General features: G+C 50.7%; 1 protein-coding gene across 4 annotated transcripts in view; it reads left to right on the top strand.

Annotated features, from left to right (window-relative positions):
- The window catches only part of CEP104 (centrosomal protein 104), a 38,348-nt gene extending 25,996 nt beyond the window's left edge, over positions 1 to 12,352 (top strand). For 3 of the 4 annotated variants that reach the window (XM_026005139.2, XM_026005138.2, XM_072731095.1), the window contains 7 exons: positions 373 to 409; positions 820 to 886; positions 1,441 to 1,549; positions 3,469 to 3,607; positions 3,752 to 3,819; positions 5,936 to 6,026; positions 7,196 to 8,844. In XM_026005139.2, the coding sequence (XP_025860924.1) occupies positions 373 to 409; positions 820 to 886; positions 1,441 to 1,549; positions 3,469 to 3,607; positions 3,752 to 3,819; positions 5,936 to 6,026; positions 7,196 to 7,311 (627 nt within the window). In that variant the 3' untranslated portion in view covers positions 7,312 to 8,844. Of the gene's footprint in view, positions 1 to 372; positions 410 to 819; positions 887 to 1,440; positions 1,550 to 3,468; positions 3,608 to 3,751; positions 3,820 to 5,935; positions 6,027 to 7,195; positions 8,845 to 10,126 lie in introns of those variants that run through there. The other variant, XR_011996016.1, reaches the window with a different exon arrangement.
- The last annotated feature ends 1,094 nt before the right edge of the window (positions 12,353 to 13,446 follow it).

Below are 13,446 nucleotides of genomic sequence, written 5' to 3'. Positions count from 1 at the left end.
CCTGTCACTCTGGAGCCTCATCTCAGCAGGGTGGCCTGCGCAGCAGCTCAGCCTGGTCAGGAGAAGCTGGGTCCTGGGACCCCCAAGGAGAGAAGGTATGCCCAGCATAAGGAGCCAGGAGTGGGGAGGCGGCTGAGGAGGTGGAGCTCAGGAGCACCCTAGGCCTCCATGGAGAAGTGTGCTGGTCATGTGCTGCCCAGAGCCGACGGGAGGGAGGGCGCACCGTTGAGTGTTAACGGCTCACAAGTAATGGTGCTACGTTACTTTGATAGTCTGAATACAGAAAAGCTTACTTTCAGTGTCAAAATATATCCTGGACAGGCTCTCACCATGCAGCCACCTGTTCCTGATCTTTCTGTTTTTGTGTCTTAGGGAAAAGAAGGCCCCTCATTGGAGGTGGAGAGTCAGGGTAAGTGCTGGGTGTGGGGCTCCCCGCAGGGGCCACCTCATTGGCTGAACAAATACCCAGGGAATGTAAAACTAATACAACCCTTGTCGTCTACTATGCTTTTTAATGATTGATTGATTAATTTGAGGGAGAGGGAAGGAGGGAGGGAGGGAGCAGGAGTGTGAGCAGAGGGAGGGGGTGCTGAGGGAGAAGCAGACCCCCTTGAGCAGGGAGCCTGACATGGGACTTGATCCCACAACCCCGAGATCATGACCTGACCTGAGATCAGAGTTGGAAGCTCAAGCGACTGAGCCCTCCAGGCACCCCTCAGTTTGTGTGCTTTTCAATATATTTCATAGCAAACTGGTTACTAAAAATTTGAAAATAATTTCTACGAAAAGCTATTTTTAAATGCTTTCTCTTCATTTCAGACACACAAGAAGGGAAAGCAGCCCCACCTCCGGCTCCAGAAATCCCAGATAATCACTATTTAGATAAGTAAGTAGAGGTGTCTTTACCCTGGTCTGTGAGGGTTGAAGGGACTAGCTGCATGAACACGCCATGAAGCAAGTATTTTCTGGAGCGCGGTGGGCTTCTGTAAACTGATAGCTCTCAATCATTTGTAAACATTAGGACATGCCCCGCCCCCACACGCACACACTGGACTGATAGGTGCTCACTCTGGTGGAGTCAGGAGGCCTCCCCACTTGACCCTGAGAGAAGGCAACAGCCCATTTGTCAGAAGTGCTGCTAAAGGTACAAAATACTATGACAACACAATACTTTTTCCCATTCGGTCACCGCAGCAAACCCACAGGAATTTCAGTAAAATGTCTTTGTTCTCCTGACTTAACTCGAGTCTGCGCTTGATTATGCTGACTGCTTAGAATCTGAATGACCTGGAGATAATTTGTCACAAACACCTGCTCTTCCTACTGAGCTACTAGTGGGTGTGCCCCCAGGACCTTCCAGTGAGGCCCGCCCGAGGACAGGGAAGGCGGGCATGTCTCCAGGTGACACCAGGCCTTCCTCTCACTTCTGTTTTGTTTCAGTTTGTGTATTTTCTGTGGGGAAAGGAGTGAGTCATTCACGGAGGAGGGCCTGGACCTGCATTACTGGAAGCATTGTCTTATGCTGACGAGGTGCACCCACTGCAAGCAGGTCAGTCCCCGGGGGTCTGAGTCACAGAGGTGGCTCCAGCTATAGAGTTTGGAGAGGAAAAGCTGTGGGAAAAATAGCTGCCTGCATAGCTACCCGTTTTGTTTGGGGTTGATTTGTTTTCTTTGACGTACGTAGCAGACACAGCTCAGAGACACTGTGGGCTCTGCTCCAGCCCCCACAGGAAAACCTGCAATAAAGTGAGTCAAATGATTTTTAGGGCTTCCGGGGACAGACACAAGTTATGTTTACACCATACTATGGTCTGTTAAGTGCGTGATAGCATTGTCTCTGAAAAACAATGTACATTCTTTACAATACTTTATTGCTAAAAAATGCTAGCCATCGTCTGAGCTTTCAGCAAGCCATATTCACTGATCATAGGTCACCATAACTGATGTGATAATAATGCAAAAGTTTTAAATACTGTGTGAATTACTGAAATGTGACACAGAGACACAAAGTGAGCAAATGCTGTTGGAAAAAATGGTGCCAACAGACTCACTCAATGCAGAGTTGCCACAAACCCTCAATTTATAAACAACGCAGCATCTGTGAAGCTTGACAAAATGAGGTGCCCATTTTTAAGTCATGTGTGTTAGCACCCACTGAAGCACCACAGATGGCATGCCTGTGTTACCACTCCCAGGCCCTCTCCCCCCAGGGTCACTACCGCCCTGACCTTTGTGTCCTGTTAGTTTTTCTGCTCCATAGCACTCATGGTTTGAATAGTCCACAGTTCATCCCTCCTTCCTGCTGTTTTTGGAAATTGTATGGTGCCCAGTTCAAGGCTACCATGAATACTGTTACTACAGACATTCTGGTATCTGTGTCCTGGCACACCTGTGGATGCACCCACCCCAAGGGGTGGAGTGACTGGGCGTGCGGCATTGGGCTGCAGGGCTGACACAGGCAGTACTCCAGAGGGGCCACATGTCCACACTGCAGCCCTAGCATGGGGGACTGCTCCACATCCTTACCAGCTCCCTGCTTCTGCCAATGGTGAGGTGCAGCACCTGTCTGGTGTCCATCGGCCCTTCAAGTGCCCTCTTTTCTAAGATACCTCTAGTCTCTTGTTCATGATTACACTGAACTGCCAATTGCTCTGCTAATCTGTGCCCATCCTTGATGCATCTAGACCAGAACCCTTAGCCAGCTCTGGGTGCCACAGCTACCCTCTCCCACTCGGGGTCCTGCATGTGCATCATCCTGATGCGTCTTTTAAGTTTACTGTTGTCCACCTTGTCTGTCCGTCTCTTGGTTGACACTTTGTGTATCTTGGTGAAGAAGTCTCCTACCCCCCAAGTTTGAATCTTTTCTGAGGTGCAGTAGGCCTTCCTCTTGATAAGGAGAGGGACTTCCTGCCTCTACCTTGGGGCTCTTGCAAGTGTTCAAGTGGGCAGACCCTCCCCACCCTCCGCCTGGCAGTGTGGACTCTGGACCCTAGTGGAGATGGTTGGCTTCTCCACAGGGTACGTGAGTCCATGGCTTGACGATTTATTGGGCATTAAGTCACTCCTGCCCAACATACCAGGGAGGCAAGAGACTCTCCTGACACTCTTTGTGATCCTGTTTCTGTGCACACTCTTACAAGTGTCGGGGAGCTGGGATTCGAACCCAGAGGCCACACGGCCAAACTGTTCTGCAGCTCACTACCAGTGTTGCCCTGGAGTTAACCATCGCTCCTCCAACCTCACCCTTAGTAATGGCCTTGATGTGCCACCACAGTCACATGAGGAGGCCACAGGGTCTTTAGCAAAATACTGTGAATGACTGCAGGAGCCATGTGGGCTAGTAGGGTAAGGACTGAGCTAAGGACCCAGCCCCAGCCCCGAAGCATGCTCGTGTCATGCAGGCCGGCAGGGGCAGCACACTCCCCAGTGTTCTTGGCAACGTGCTGTGTTCTGCATTTTGGCATGCAGGTGGTGGAGATCTCCAGCCTGACGGAGCACCTGCTGACAGAATGCGACAAGAAAGATGGGTTTGGGAAGTGCTACCGCTGCAGTGAGGCCATTCTGAAGGAAGAGCTGCCCAGACACATAAAAACAAAGGAGTGTAATCGTGAGTGCTTGCTCAGGCCCCTGCCTGGACCCCTCCGTGCCCTCTGTGTCTGTAGTGTCCTGCCAGCGGGGAGGGACACACTGTGGAGGGGGTGTCCAGGTCTCATAGGAAGAACTAAATCTTGTTTTATTGACACCATTTCAGCTGCCAAACCAGAGAAGCTGGCAAACCGATGCCCTCTGTGCCATGAGAACTTCTCACCTGGAGAAGAGGTAAGGGTCTACCTCAGGCAGTGACCCCACACAGGGTTAGCCACCCCTGGCAGGTGATGATGACCGGGCTGTCAGGGCTGGACCACGGGCAGGGGGCAGTGAGTGTTCTGGGCGCAGCCTGATCCGTTTCAGCTCTGCCCAAATACTTACTCTGTTTACCTACCTGCTCATGTGATCTTTTCCTTCTGTAGCACTGTGGATCCTCTGGGAGGGCTTAGCTCTGAGGGGTGAGCTCTGGCCTCTGTCCAGTCACTGGGCTCCCCTGTGTCCTGGGGCCCCAAATGGCGTCTAGTTCAGACTGCAGCATGCCCATCCTTCTCATTACTGAAACCGAGCTCAGTGCAGTTTGGAAATTCCACCTCATGGGTGATGCAGGTTCTCCCCTCTGCTACCCTGCCCACCCACTGTGCCTCTGGCTTAGGCCTTCCATTCCCCAACCTCTGTCCTGTACCCCGCTCCTCTGACCAAAGGGAGTCTGAGGCTCGTGAGGGTTGTTCAGCTCACATGACCATGGCGATGCCCTCTGTGTGCCAGGCAGTACAGCTTTGGAGACCTGCCTCTGGCTCAGTCGCTTTTGCTCCAGCCTCCTTACCCACTGCTACCTGCCATCCTCCACTGCATCCCAACACCATGGGATGTGGTGCCCACATGACGGCTCAGATCCAGCTGCACCCCGGAGCTCTTGGCCACAGAAAATTCACACCAGACAGCCCTGCTCGGCCACTCTCAGAAAATGTCAAATATATAACAAAGTACGCAGCAGAGCAAAGGAACCTGCAGGCAGCCTTCACGTCCCGTCACCCGCAGAAATGACTGTGGGCTGGTGTTCCCTCTGTACCCAACCTGTGTGCCCCCTTCTCGTGCTCCCCAGAGGCCCAGCCAGACAGCGCATCCCTTGCCCTGTGAGTGCTCCGCCACATTGCTCCACAAACCACAACCGTTGGCTGCTCCCCTCGGGCTCGTGCTGCTGGTCGTAGTACAGTGGCAGAAGCACTAGTGTACAGGCTCTAGGTGGGGCTGCACACGAGACCACTCGATATGTTTTTAAGTAGCTTCCTTCTCAAGCTCTTACAGTTTGATGAGAAGCCTTTCGCCTAGTAGGGTTTGCTGTGGGCTGGATCTACTCCCGCCTCCCGTCAGCTGGCATGAGTTCTCCTGCCCTGTTCCTGGGGAGTGGAGGCAAGGCCAGGTCAGATCTATCTTTGATTTTTAAAACTATGTGTTTCCTGTGGTTACTTCTTAGATAGTGGTGCGTTCTTCCAGGACGAATAGGGAATTTTTACAATGAAGTCCTATGATGACATAAAATACTTGGCTGGTCCCAAAGTCTATGGAATGGGATGTATTCAGGAAAGGCCAGAGAGAGAATGGCTGCTGTCCCTGCCCCTGCTCACCACCCCTCTGTCCTCACAGGGCTCGTTTCCTCTTCAACAGCTTATCCGTTTTAAGAGATACATACGTAGTTCTCACACTGTTCTCTCTCCCCATTTATCTTTAGAATATAGGAGCCTCTGTGTCCCTATTGCTACCATGACACTCATGCTGTCCTGTGATACCCAGTCCCCTCCTCTGGCTGCTGTGTGTCACTGCCTGCTCTGAGCCAAGCAACCCTCGGCCCCTCTTCCCGCGTGCCCTCATGCTCCCAGCTGGGGAGCCGCAGCCCAGCTCACAGCTCACGGCTACAAGGCAGTCAGCAGGCCTCTCGTCCTGATCTGTTTTCTCAGAGTACAGTCATCTGTGCCGTGTCGCAAATCACCACACGCTTGGCAGCTTAAACACCCTTTTATTATCTTGCAGTTTCTGTGGGTCAGGAGTTGTGGGCACAGGTGAAGGCCCCTCTGCGCAGGGTATCCCCAGGCCACCTTCCCATTTGTGGGCTATGCGGGGGAGGGATCTTTCAAGCTCACCCAGCTGCTGGCAGAATTTTTTTCTTTGTCACTATAGAACTGACCCCTGATTTCTTACTGGCTGTCCACCCAGAGCCACTGTCTACTCCTGGGGGTCAAACACACTTACATAACAGGCTCAGGAGCCATGGCTGCCCCTGGTTTCAGCTCCAGTGGGAGCTCTGTCGGTTGCCTGGTTGCCATACTGTGTGCCTCCTCCTCTGTTTTAGGCGTGGAAAGTTCATCTTATGGGCCCAGCTGGCTGCACGATGAACCTGCGTAAGACCCACGTGCTGCACAAGGTGCCCGCTCCACTGCCAGGTAAGGCCGTGCCTTCCTGCACATCTGTGCCATCACAGAGGGGTCCCCGCCCCTCTGCGGTGGCTTGGAGACATGCCCCTCCAGTCTGTGTCCTGTCTCTGGGTCTTAACGAGCAGGTTAATTGCATGACCAGAACTCTTTTTGTCAGCGCCACACTCTTGCCAGAGGTTCTTTCATTATGATCCTGCCCTTTCCCGAGGCTCCACAAGGTGTCATTGAGGCAGCAAACCCAGCTCCCTGGGTGTTCTTAGGGTGCAACCCTGGTCCTCGGTGTCTTTCTGTGTCACCAACACAGAGCACTTAGAAACACAAAGTTAAATAGGAGACTCACAAGTAATGCTGCTGCCTGTTTTTTTTTTCTTTTTATAAAGATATTTATTTCTTTTTAAGTTTTTTTTTATTTTTTTTATTTATTTATTTATTTTTTTTTTTATTTATGATAGTCACACACACAGAGAGAGAGAGAGAGAGGCAGAGACACAGGCAGAGGGAGAAGCAGGCTCCATGCACCGGGAGCCCGACGTGGGATTCGATCCCGGGTCTCCAGGATCGCGCCCTGGGCCAAAGGCAGGCGCCAAACTGCTGCGCCACCCAGGGATCCCTGCCTGTTTTATAAATTATAATTTTAGTTATTTTATGTTAGATTTAAAATATCTTACAAAATGTTTATTTTTCATTAGAAAATCATTCCTGACCAAAAACCTGTTGAGTGCACAGCTTGACTTTAGGGACGTATAATAAGTAGGAGAATAACCAAGATGAGTGCCGGGATGCAGGTTCTGGGCGCCCCCCTCGCAGCAGCCTCCTCCACAGATGAGCAGTCACGGGCACTCAGAGGCCCTGAGGTGACTCAGCCAGGATGTGAAGCTCTGGTCCCACAGCTGCTCCTTCACTTCATTTCTGGAACTGAATTTCTGATGCCAGCAATTGGCAAGCAGCTCCATTCTTTCCCCTCCACCCCTGATGTTGGGTCCCTCCCCCGAGCTCTTCTCCCTCCTGTCCTGTCAGCTCACATGGCACCTCCTCTGTAGCCAGCACTGCCTGTCCTCACTGCCCACTCAGCCTGACCACCTGAGGACTGAGCGGCCACTGCGCCATCACTGTGGCCTTATGCTCTGTCCGTAACCTACTCTCCCTCCTAACTCAGTGCCTATGTTTTGTGTGTTTAGCAGGTAGAGGCACAGCCGTGACCAAAACAGGGACCTCAGGATCAAAGGTCGGAAGCAAGATCCCGACCCCAAAGGGACTGAACAAAAGCTCTGGCAGGACGTACACAAAGCGGTGACATGACACACGTTCTGTCTCCCTTAATCCCACAAGGGACTGAGCACGTTTCCTGACTGTGAATCATTTCTCCTAAAATCCGTCCTTGGACAAGGTGACCCTGTCTACCGCCCCCACTGTCCCTTGGCCCCCTTCGTCCTTACCTGCCACGCCCTGGGATCTGACCAAAGAGCCTGCATCCTGGGGTTAGGACCAGACCCACTGCAGTTACACGCAGCCAGGCCTCTGCCCTCCTAGCCAGTGTGAACAGAAGAGCCAGCAGTCGCTGTGTTTGAGGGGGACTGACACTGTCGCCCGGGCAGGTCAGCAGGCTGAGGGCGTAGTGCGAGCACAGTGCCCTCTTCTCAAGCACTTGCGGTGATTCCCATGAAGGCTTGCTGTGACCTTTGCATGTCCGGCTCCCACGTGTGGCAGAGTCTCCGCTGGGCCTCAGCTCCCCGGGCAGCGGTGACCGGCAGAAGAGAGACTGCACACACGAGCCTCACCGGGGGCCTTCTCTGCCCAGCACACCTCCTCGCCCGTCTCTGCGGAGCCCGTGCCCCCCCACTGTCACAGGCCGCTGAGCATGGGTCCCCCTGCGGCACTTTCCCAGCTGGAGGCCCATGAGGAGTGCTGGGCTCGGCAGCCCCCTCTTGCAGCAGCCCCCCAGTGGAGCGGAGGTCGACGCTGCTGTCAGTCAAGTCAGAGCTGTCCTCAGGGTGCTCACGTCCCTCCCATGTGTGCCATCCCCAACAGAATTATGAAGTGACTGTCAGTCACCTGATTGTCCTGGGCTCGGGTCGGTAGGAACAACCCTTTCTTAAACCCTTGAGGCAAACATGGCATTATACTTGACTCTGGCGTGGGGTAGCTTCTACATTCTGTAACGTCCCCAAGTGAGCATCCAGCACAGACCAGCAGGCTCCAAGCAGCTGCCCTGGGCCTACCGTGCTCCCCCTCACATGTCCACACCTGGATTGCGACTGTATGTTCACTCTCAGACACGTCCTGTGACACTTAAAACACTTAAAACAGCCAACATCGCTCAAAATGAAGAAGCCAGACCTGGAAATCCAGCCCCCTGACCAGCCATCGTGTCTGGGAAGTGGTTCCACATGCTTCATATGCAGGTGGTTGTGGGGAAGAGCCAGTGTGTGTGTGAGCTCTGCTAGGAAGGCCCCAGCATCTTCTCTGGGACCCGCTGCAGCAGCCAGCCCTTCCTGTCCCCCCACACGGCCCAGGCATGCTTCCCCTGTCCTGAGTGCCAGGCAGGCTTTCCGAACACCAGTGAGAAGTGGTAGAGTGGGTCAGATGTGTACTACATAGTGTGTAAGTATTTTTCATTCCCAACCATGTGAAACAACAAAATGGATATTAGAAAACTAACAGCTAAGTTTGAGCAGCGTGCTCCCTGGGTAGAATGTGCACCACTCACTCCATCCCAAATTAACTAATACTTTCTCCTATGCAGCAAGAATAGGACTAAGAGAATCACCTTTAGATAAAATAACTCAAAAAAATAATAAAATAATAAAATAACTCAATTAAAAAAGTATATCAGGAGAAATAAACTTTGAGCGGACAGAGCCGAGTGCAGATGCCACTGGGATTACAGCACGAGCCTTCCTGGCTCCGTCCTCACCGCACAGACCAGCCACTTCTGTAACTAGAGTAACAGTGACACGAGTTAGGGAAGGAATCCTCCCTTCCCCTCCAATCAAAACCTTTAAATATATATTTTCTATATATTATAAATTTTAAAAAGATATTTGTAAAAATATTTAATTTTAGAGATGACAAAATCGGGGTGTTTAAAACCAGTTAGCATTGCTGGTTACAGAAGAATTCTGCATTTATGTTGAGATGATCTCTGGCGGTGACTAGTGGCTACTTAAAGCTTTACAGCAGAGTTATATACTATTAAGGAACCACAAATAAAAGATAAAAAATTTGGAAGGAACTGTAAGACCCCTTGGCCATTTATAAATAAATATGTAAATTTGGAACAGGAATTAATAATTGACTTTTCATTCATGAATATGTTGTGGATATTTAACTATTTATTTCTATTATTTTCATATTTCAGAATATTTTATCAAGCTAATTTAAAAGAAATATGTCTATAAATTTGGCATCAGAATACACATGTAAATACTTTTAATGAAAATTTGCAACTTTTTAATATTTTAACATAGTTTTATATTTGTCTTTATTTCAGGTACCAGAATGATAATATCTAACTAATATATTTTTGTTGTTATTTCAGGGCCTAGGGGTCAGTTCACCCTGAGCATATTGACACAATAAAAAGATCACTAAATGTTTTGTCACTTTTATTTCAAGATTACAATTAAAAGGCAAATTGCATATGGCTGGGGGCGGGGGTGTGTGGAGAGGGCAGCTGGCGATCTGCTGCGAGGATGAGGACAGACTGACAGAGCCTGGCCTTCCTCCTGAGCGAGCCAAAGGACTGTAAGCTGCGTTAACTGGAGGAAATCATCACCAGCTCTACCCTGGGGAACAGAATCAGACTGTCCTCACCTGGTGTCACGGGCCCACTGGACTCGGCAGTGTCCTCCGTGGTCCCCTTGGCCGCAGAACCTTTTACCCTCCAACAAAGCCATTTGGCTTTCAAATAAGTAAAAAGGCAGTATTTTCTCTGTTAATTTGTGGGGTGATTTTAAGCTTTGATTGGTCTGGGGAATTGCAAACTCACTTCCATGTTGAAGTTACAATGCACAGGGTTTTTTTTCCCCCTTCCACAAATATATATTAACCTTAATGGCTTTACAGTTTCAACAGGAAAATGACTTCTATTGTTTTTGTTTGGTGAACAGGGTGTGTGTGTGCACCGCAGAGCATGGGACCAAAGGGCGCATGTTCCAAGGGCATGCGCTCCACTCACCCCTGCAGAAGTGCGAGAGGAGGAGAGAGCCCTTCTGTGTGCTGCTGGAATGAGATGTTCCTCTGTGCCATTGCCTGTTTGCTCTTAGAAACTGGGTCCATTCTTCAGAGAAGCTGAGCGCTGTCCTGGTCTGTGCCCAGAGCCTTCCTGGCTCTCACCACCCCTGGCCAGCCTCTGCCTACCCTCCCCATCAAGGAAGTCCTGGGTGCCAGCTGTACACCCTGGATCTGGAACGAAGGCTGCAGGAGAGACTGATCTGTGATTAGGGTGGTGACCCTCCGAGCTGCTCCTTGTGGGGCAGAGGTGGGGAAATCCCCTGGGGATCTTCTGGACTCCTCATGGAAGAGGAGAACCCACATGGTTCCCACAAGAACCATGGGATGGGGATGGGGCAGAGGGGCAGTTGAAGTCCTCCTCAATGGCAGACAGGGATGCTGGCTCCCTAGAAGGCAGTGGGCCCAGGTGAGAACACTGGATCCTTACAGACCTGCCTTGGTTTCCCCTCTATGGAATGAAGCCAAGGAGAAGGTGCTAATGAGGCCCAGCCTGGCCTGTGGGTCTGCAATTTCGGGGAGGGAGCCCGCCCCTAAGCTGAGGGCCACCCCCAGCCCTTCGTCCCTCACTAAGTTGTGCCTGCAAAGGGTAGGGGAGCAAGGAGACAGGCATGAACCAGAAGGCCTCAAGACTCCACCAAGCTCCTGCCAGGCCCCAGTTCCCCCAACCTGAGCCCACTAGTGTGGGTATCACGGGAGGGGCTGGGAGAGTCAGGGGGGTTAAGTCAGATGCCCCATTGGGTAGATTCCCCTGTGCACAAGAGGTCATCAAGCAAAATGCTCTTTTGTAACCCTGGGCCTGCAGCTTGAGGACTCCCTGGGAGAGGCATCTCTGGCACCTCTGTGTCCTGGGACTGTCCAGGAGAAGGAGGGTGCAGTGTCCTGCCTGAAGGGGGTGGGTGTTGCAGGGATCCCCATGGGGTATGGAAAACTTGGGAGTGCTGTCTACCAGATGCCAGGATCCCAGCCTGGGGTAGGAGAGGCAGGAGGCCAAGCCTGCAGGTGTCCAGGCTCTAAGCTTCACCTGGTGGCCAGGCCAGGAGCAGGGCCAGGAACAGAAAGCAATCACTACTTAGGTTCTTACAATTCAAAGGTTTAACCTACCCAGACCTATTTTGTATTTTCTGCTTCTGAATGAGATGGAGATTTATGAAATGAGACACAAACACAACAGCTAAACAATTGATCATCTGACTCTCTAACAACCTGAGTCTGTGTCAAAAGGCGTGTCAGGACACCTCACAGAAACAAAACCAGAAGGACACATTTACAACAGGCCACCCACAGAGAGTTGGCACCGGAAGACCCAGAGAGTTCCTGTACCTCGCCAGAAAAGCACTGCGCTGGCCTCCAGCCTCGCTTTGAGTGTCAGGGACCTGCTGTTGCTGGGACAGGTTGTGCACCCTCCCTCATGATCCTGCAGATCACACATCCCCCGTGGTCCCTCGGGTCTGCGATCGGGGCTCAGCTGGATGCGTTCCTCCATGGGGGCTCCAGGGAGGATCCACTCCTCACCACCCCGCTTCCAGAGGCACCTGCTTACTCCAGCACAGGGCCCCTCTTCTGCGCCGGGGCTGCTCAGCCACCAGCCCCCTGGCTCCCCATCTCAGCCTTGCTCTTCTACTTGTAAGGACCCTGTGGCCACCTTGGGCCCTCTCCCCATCTTCAGATCACCCATCATCACCCATCTTTCCCCTAGGCCATAAAACCTAACACTTGCACAGGTTCTGGGGATTAGAGCCTGGACTTCTCTGGGGGTCTTAACTGTGCCCACCGTTCGGATAAGGACACCATACGCCTAACGTCTGCATCACTTTTCACCTGAAAGGTATGTGGAAAACATTTAACAAAGATTAGGAATGGCAATACCAGAAAAAAAAAAAAAAAAAGAGCAATATTGGGACGCCTAGGTGGCTTAGTTGGTAAAGCGTCTGCCTTCGGCTCAGGTCATGACCCCAGGGTCCTGGGAGAGAGTCCAAAATGGGTGAGGGAGGTTTCTTGCTCAGTGGGGAGCCTACTTCTCCCTTTACCTCTGCTGCTCCCTGGACTCGTGCTCTCTCTCTCTCTCACTGACAGATAAATAAACCTTTTAAAAAACAAAGCAATACTGGCATTTCAATATTTATTTCACATTAAAAACAGTAGTTTCACTAAAAATAGTTTACAATTCATATGATAAAAATACCAAAGAAAGTTAATATCCAATGCATTTAAAATAACATGTAAACAAATTATAAAACATTAAATGAACTGTAAACTCCTAAAAGATTGAGTATAATTTATCATTGAATAAACATAAGACATTTATAAAAAATATTAAAAATACACTGAACAACGTGCAAGTGGAAAATGCAATTAGTAATACACATTTTTATTTTTATTTAGACACACGGAGAGAGAGGGAGAGGCAGAGACACAGGCAGAGGGAGAAGCAGGCTCCATACAGGAAGCCCGATGTGGGACTCGATCTCGGGTCTCCAGGATCACACCCCAGGCTGCAGGCGGCACTAAACCGCTGCACCACCGGGGCTGCCCCAGTAATACACATTTTTAAAAGAAACTATTTTCTTTTTAGTATATATGCTGCTGAAGTTAGGACTACTTTCTCTATTTTTTTTTAAGAGAGAGCAGGGGAGGGGCAAAGGGAGAGGGAGAGGGGATCTCACGTAGACTCCACGCCCCATGCAGAGGACTCGGAGTTCAAACCTACCACCAAGATCATGACCAAGAGTCAGACACTCAGCTGACGGTCTACATCACCCAGGCGCCCCTGGATGATTTTCTATTTTTTAAAGCACCATCTTAGACAGTATCTCAGGGAGTCACCTCTGGGTCATGGTGCCTTTTGTGATAATTATATTAGGTCCAAAAATGCTCCTTCTCATTCCACGCTAGTGGGGAGCTGATAACTCAGAGGAGACACAAGTACCCTGGGCTTGCGTGTGGAACACCATTCTCTAATGACAGTGAGAAGTGGTCTAGCCCCACAGGAAGTACCTCCAGAGTGTCCCAGGAGCCCTCAGAGATGCCACTGCTGAGTTATTACCTCACTTTCAAAATCATCCTGTCCATCAAAAGTCTGGCTGCAAAAAAAAAAAAAAAAAAAAAAAAGTCTGGCTGAGAGTAAGGATTATTCTTGCAACAGAAGCTGTGCTTTCTTGCTTAGCGCTTCTCTTGAGGATTAGGCATGTACACAAGC

The sequence above is a fragment of the Vulpes vulpes genome, chromosome 12 (assembly GCF_048418805.1).
Source record: "Vulpes vulpes isolate BD-2025 chromosome 12, VulVul3, whole genome shotgun sequence".
In the NCBI taxonomy this organism is placed as follows: domain Eukaryota; kingdom Metazoa; phylum Chordata; class Mammalia; order Carnivora; family Canidae; genus Vulpes; species Vulpes vulpes.
Note: the sequence above shows the minus strand (reverse complement) of the source record. Positions and strands in the feature narration are given on the sequence as shown.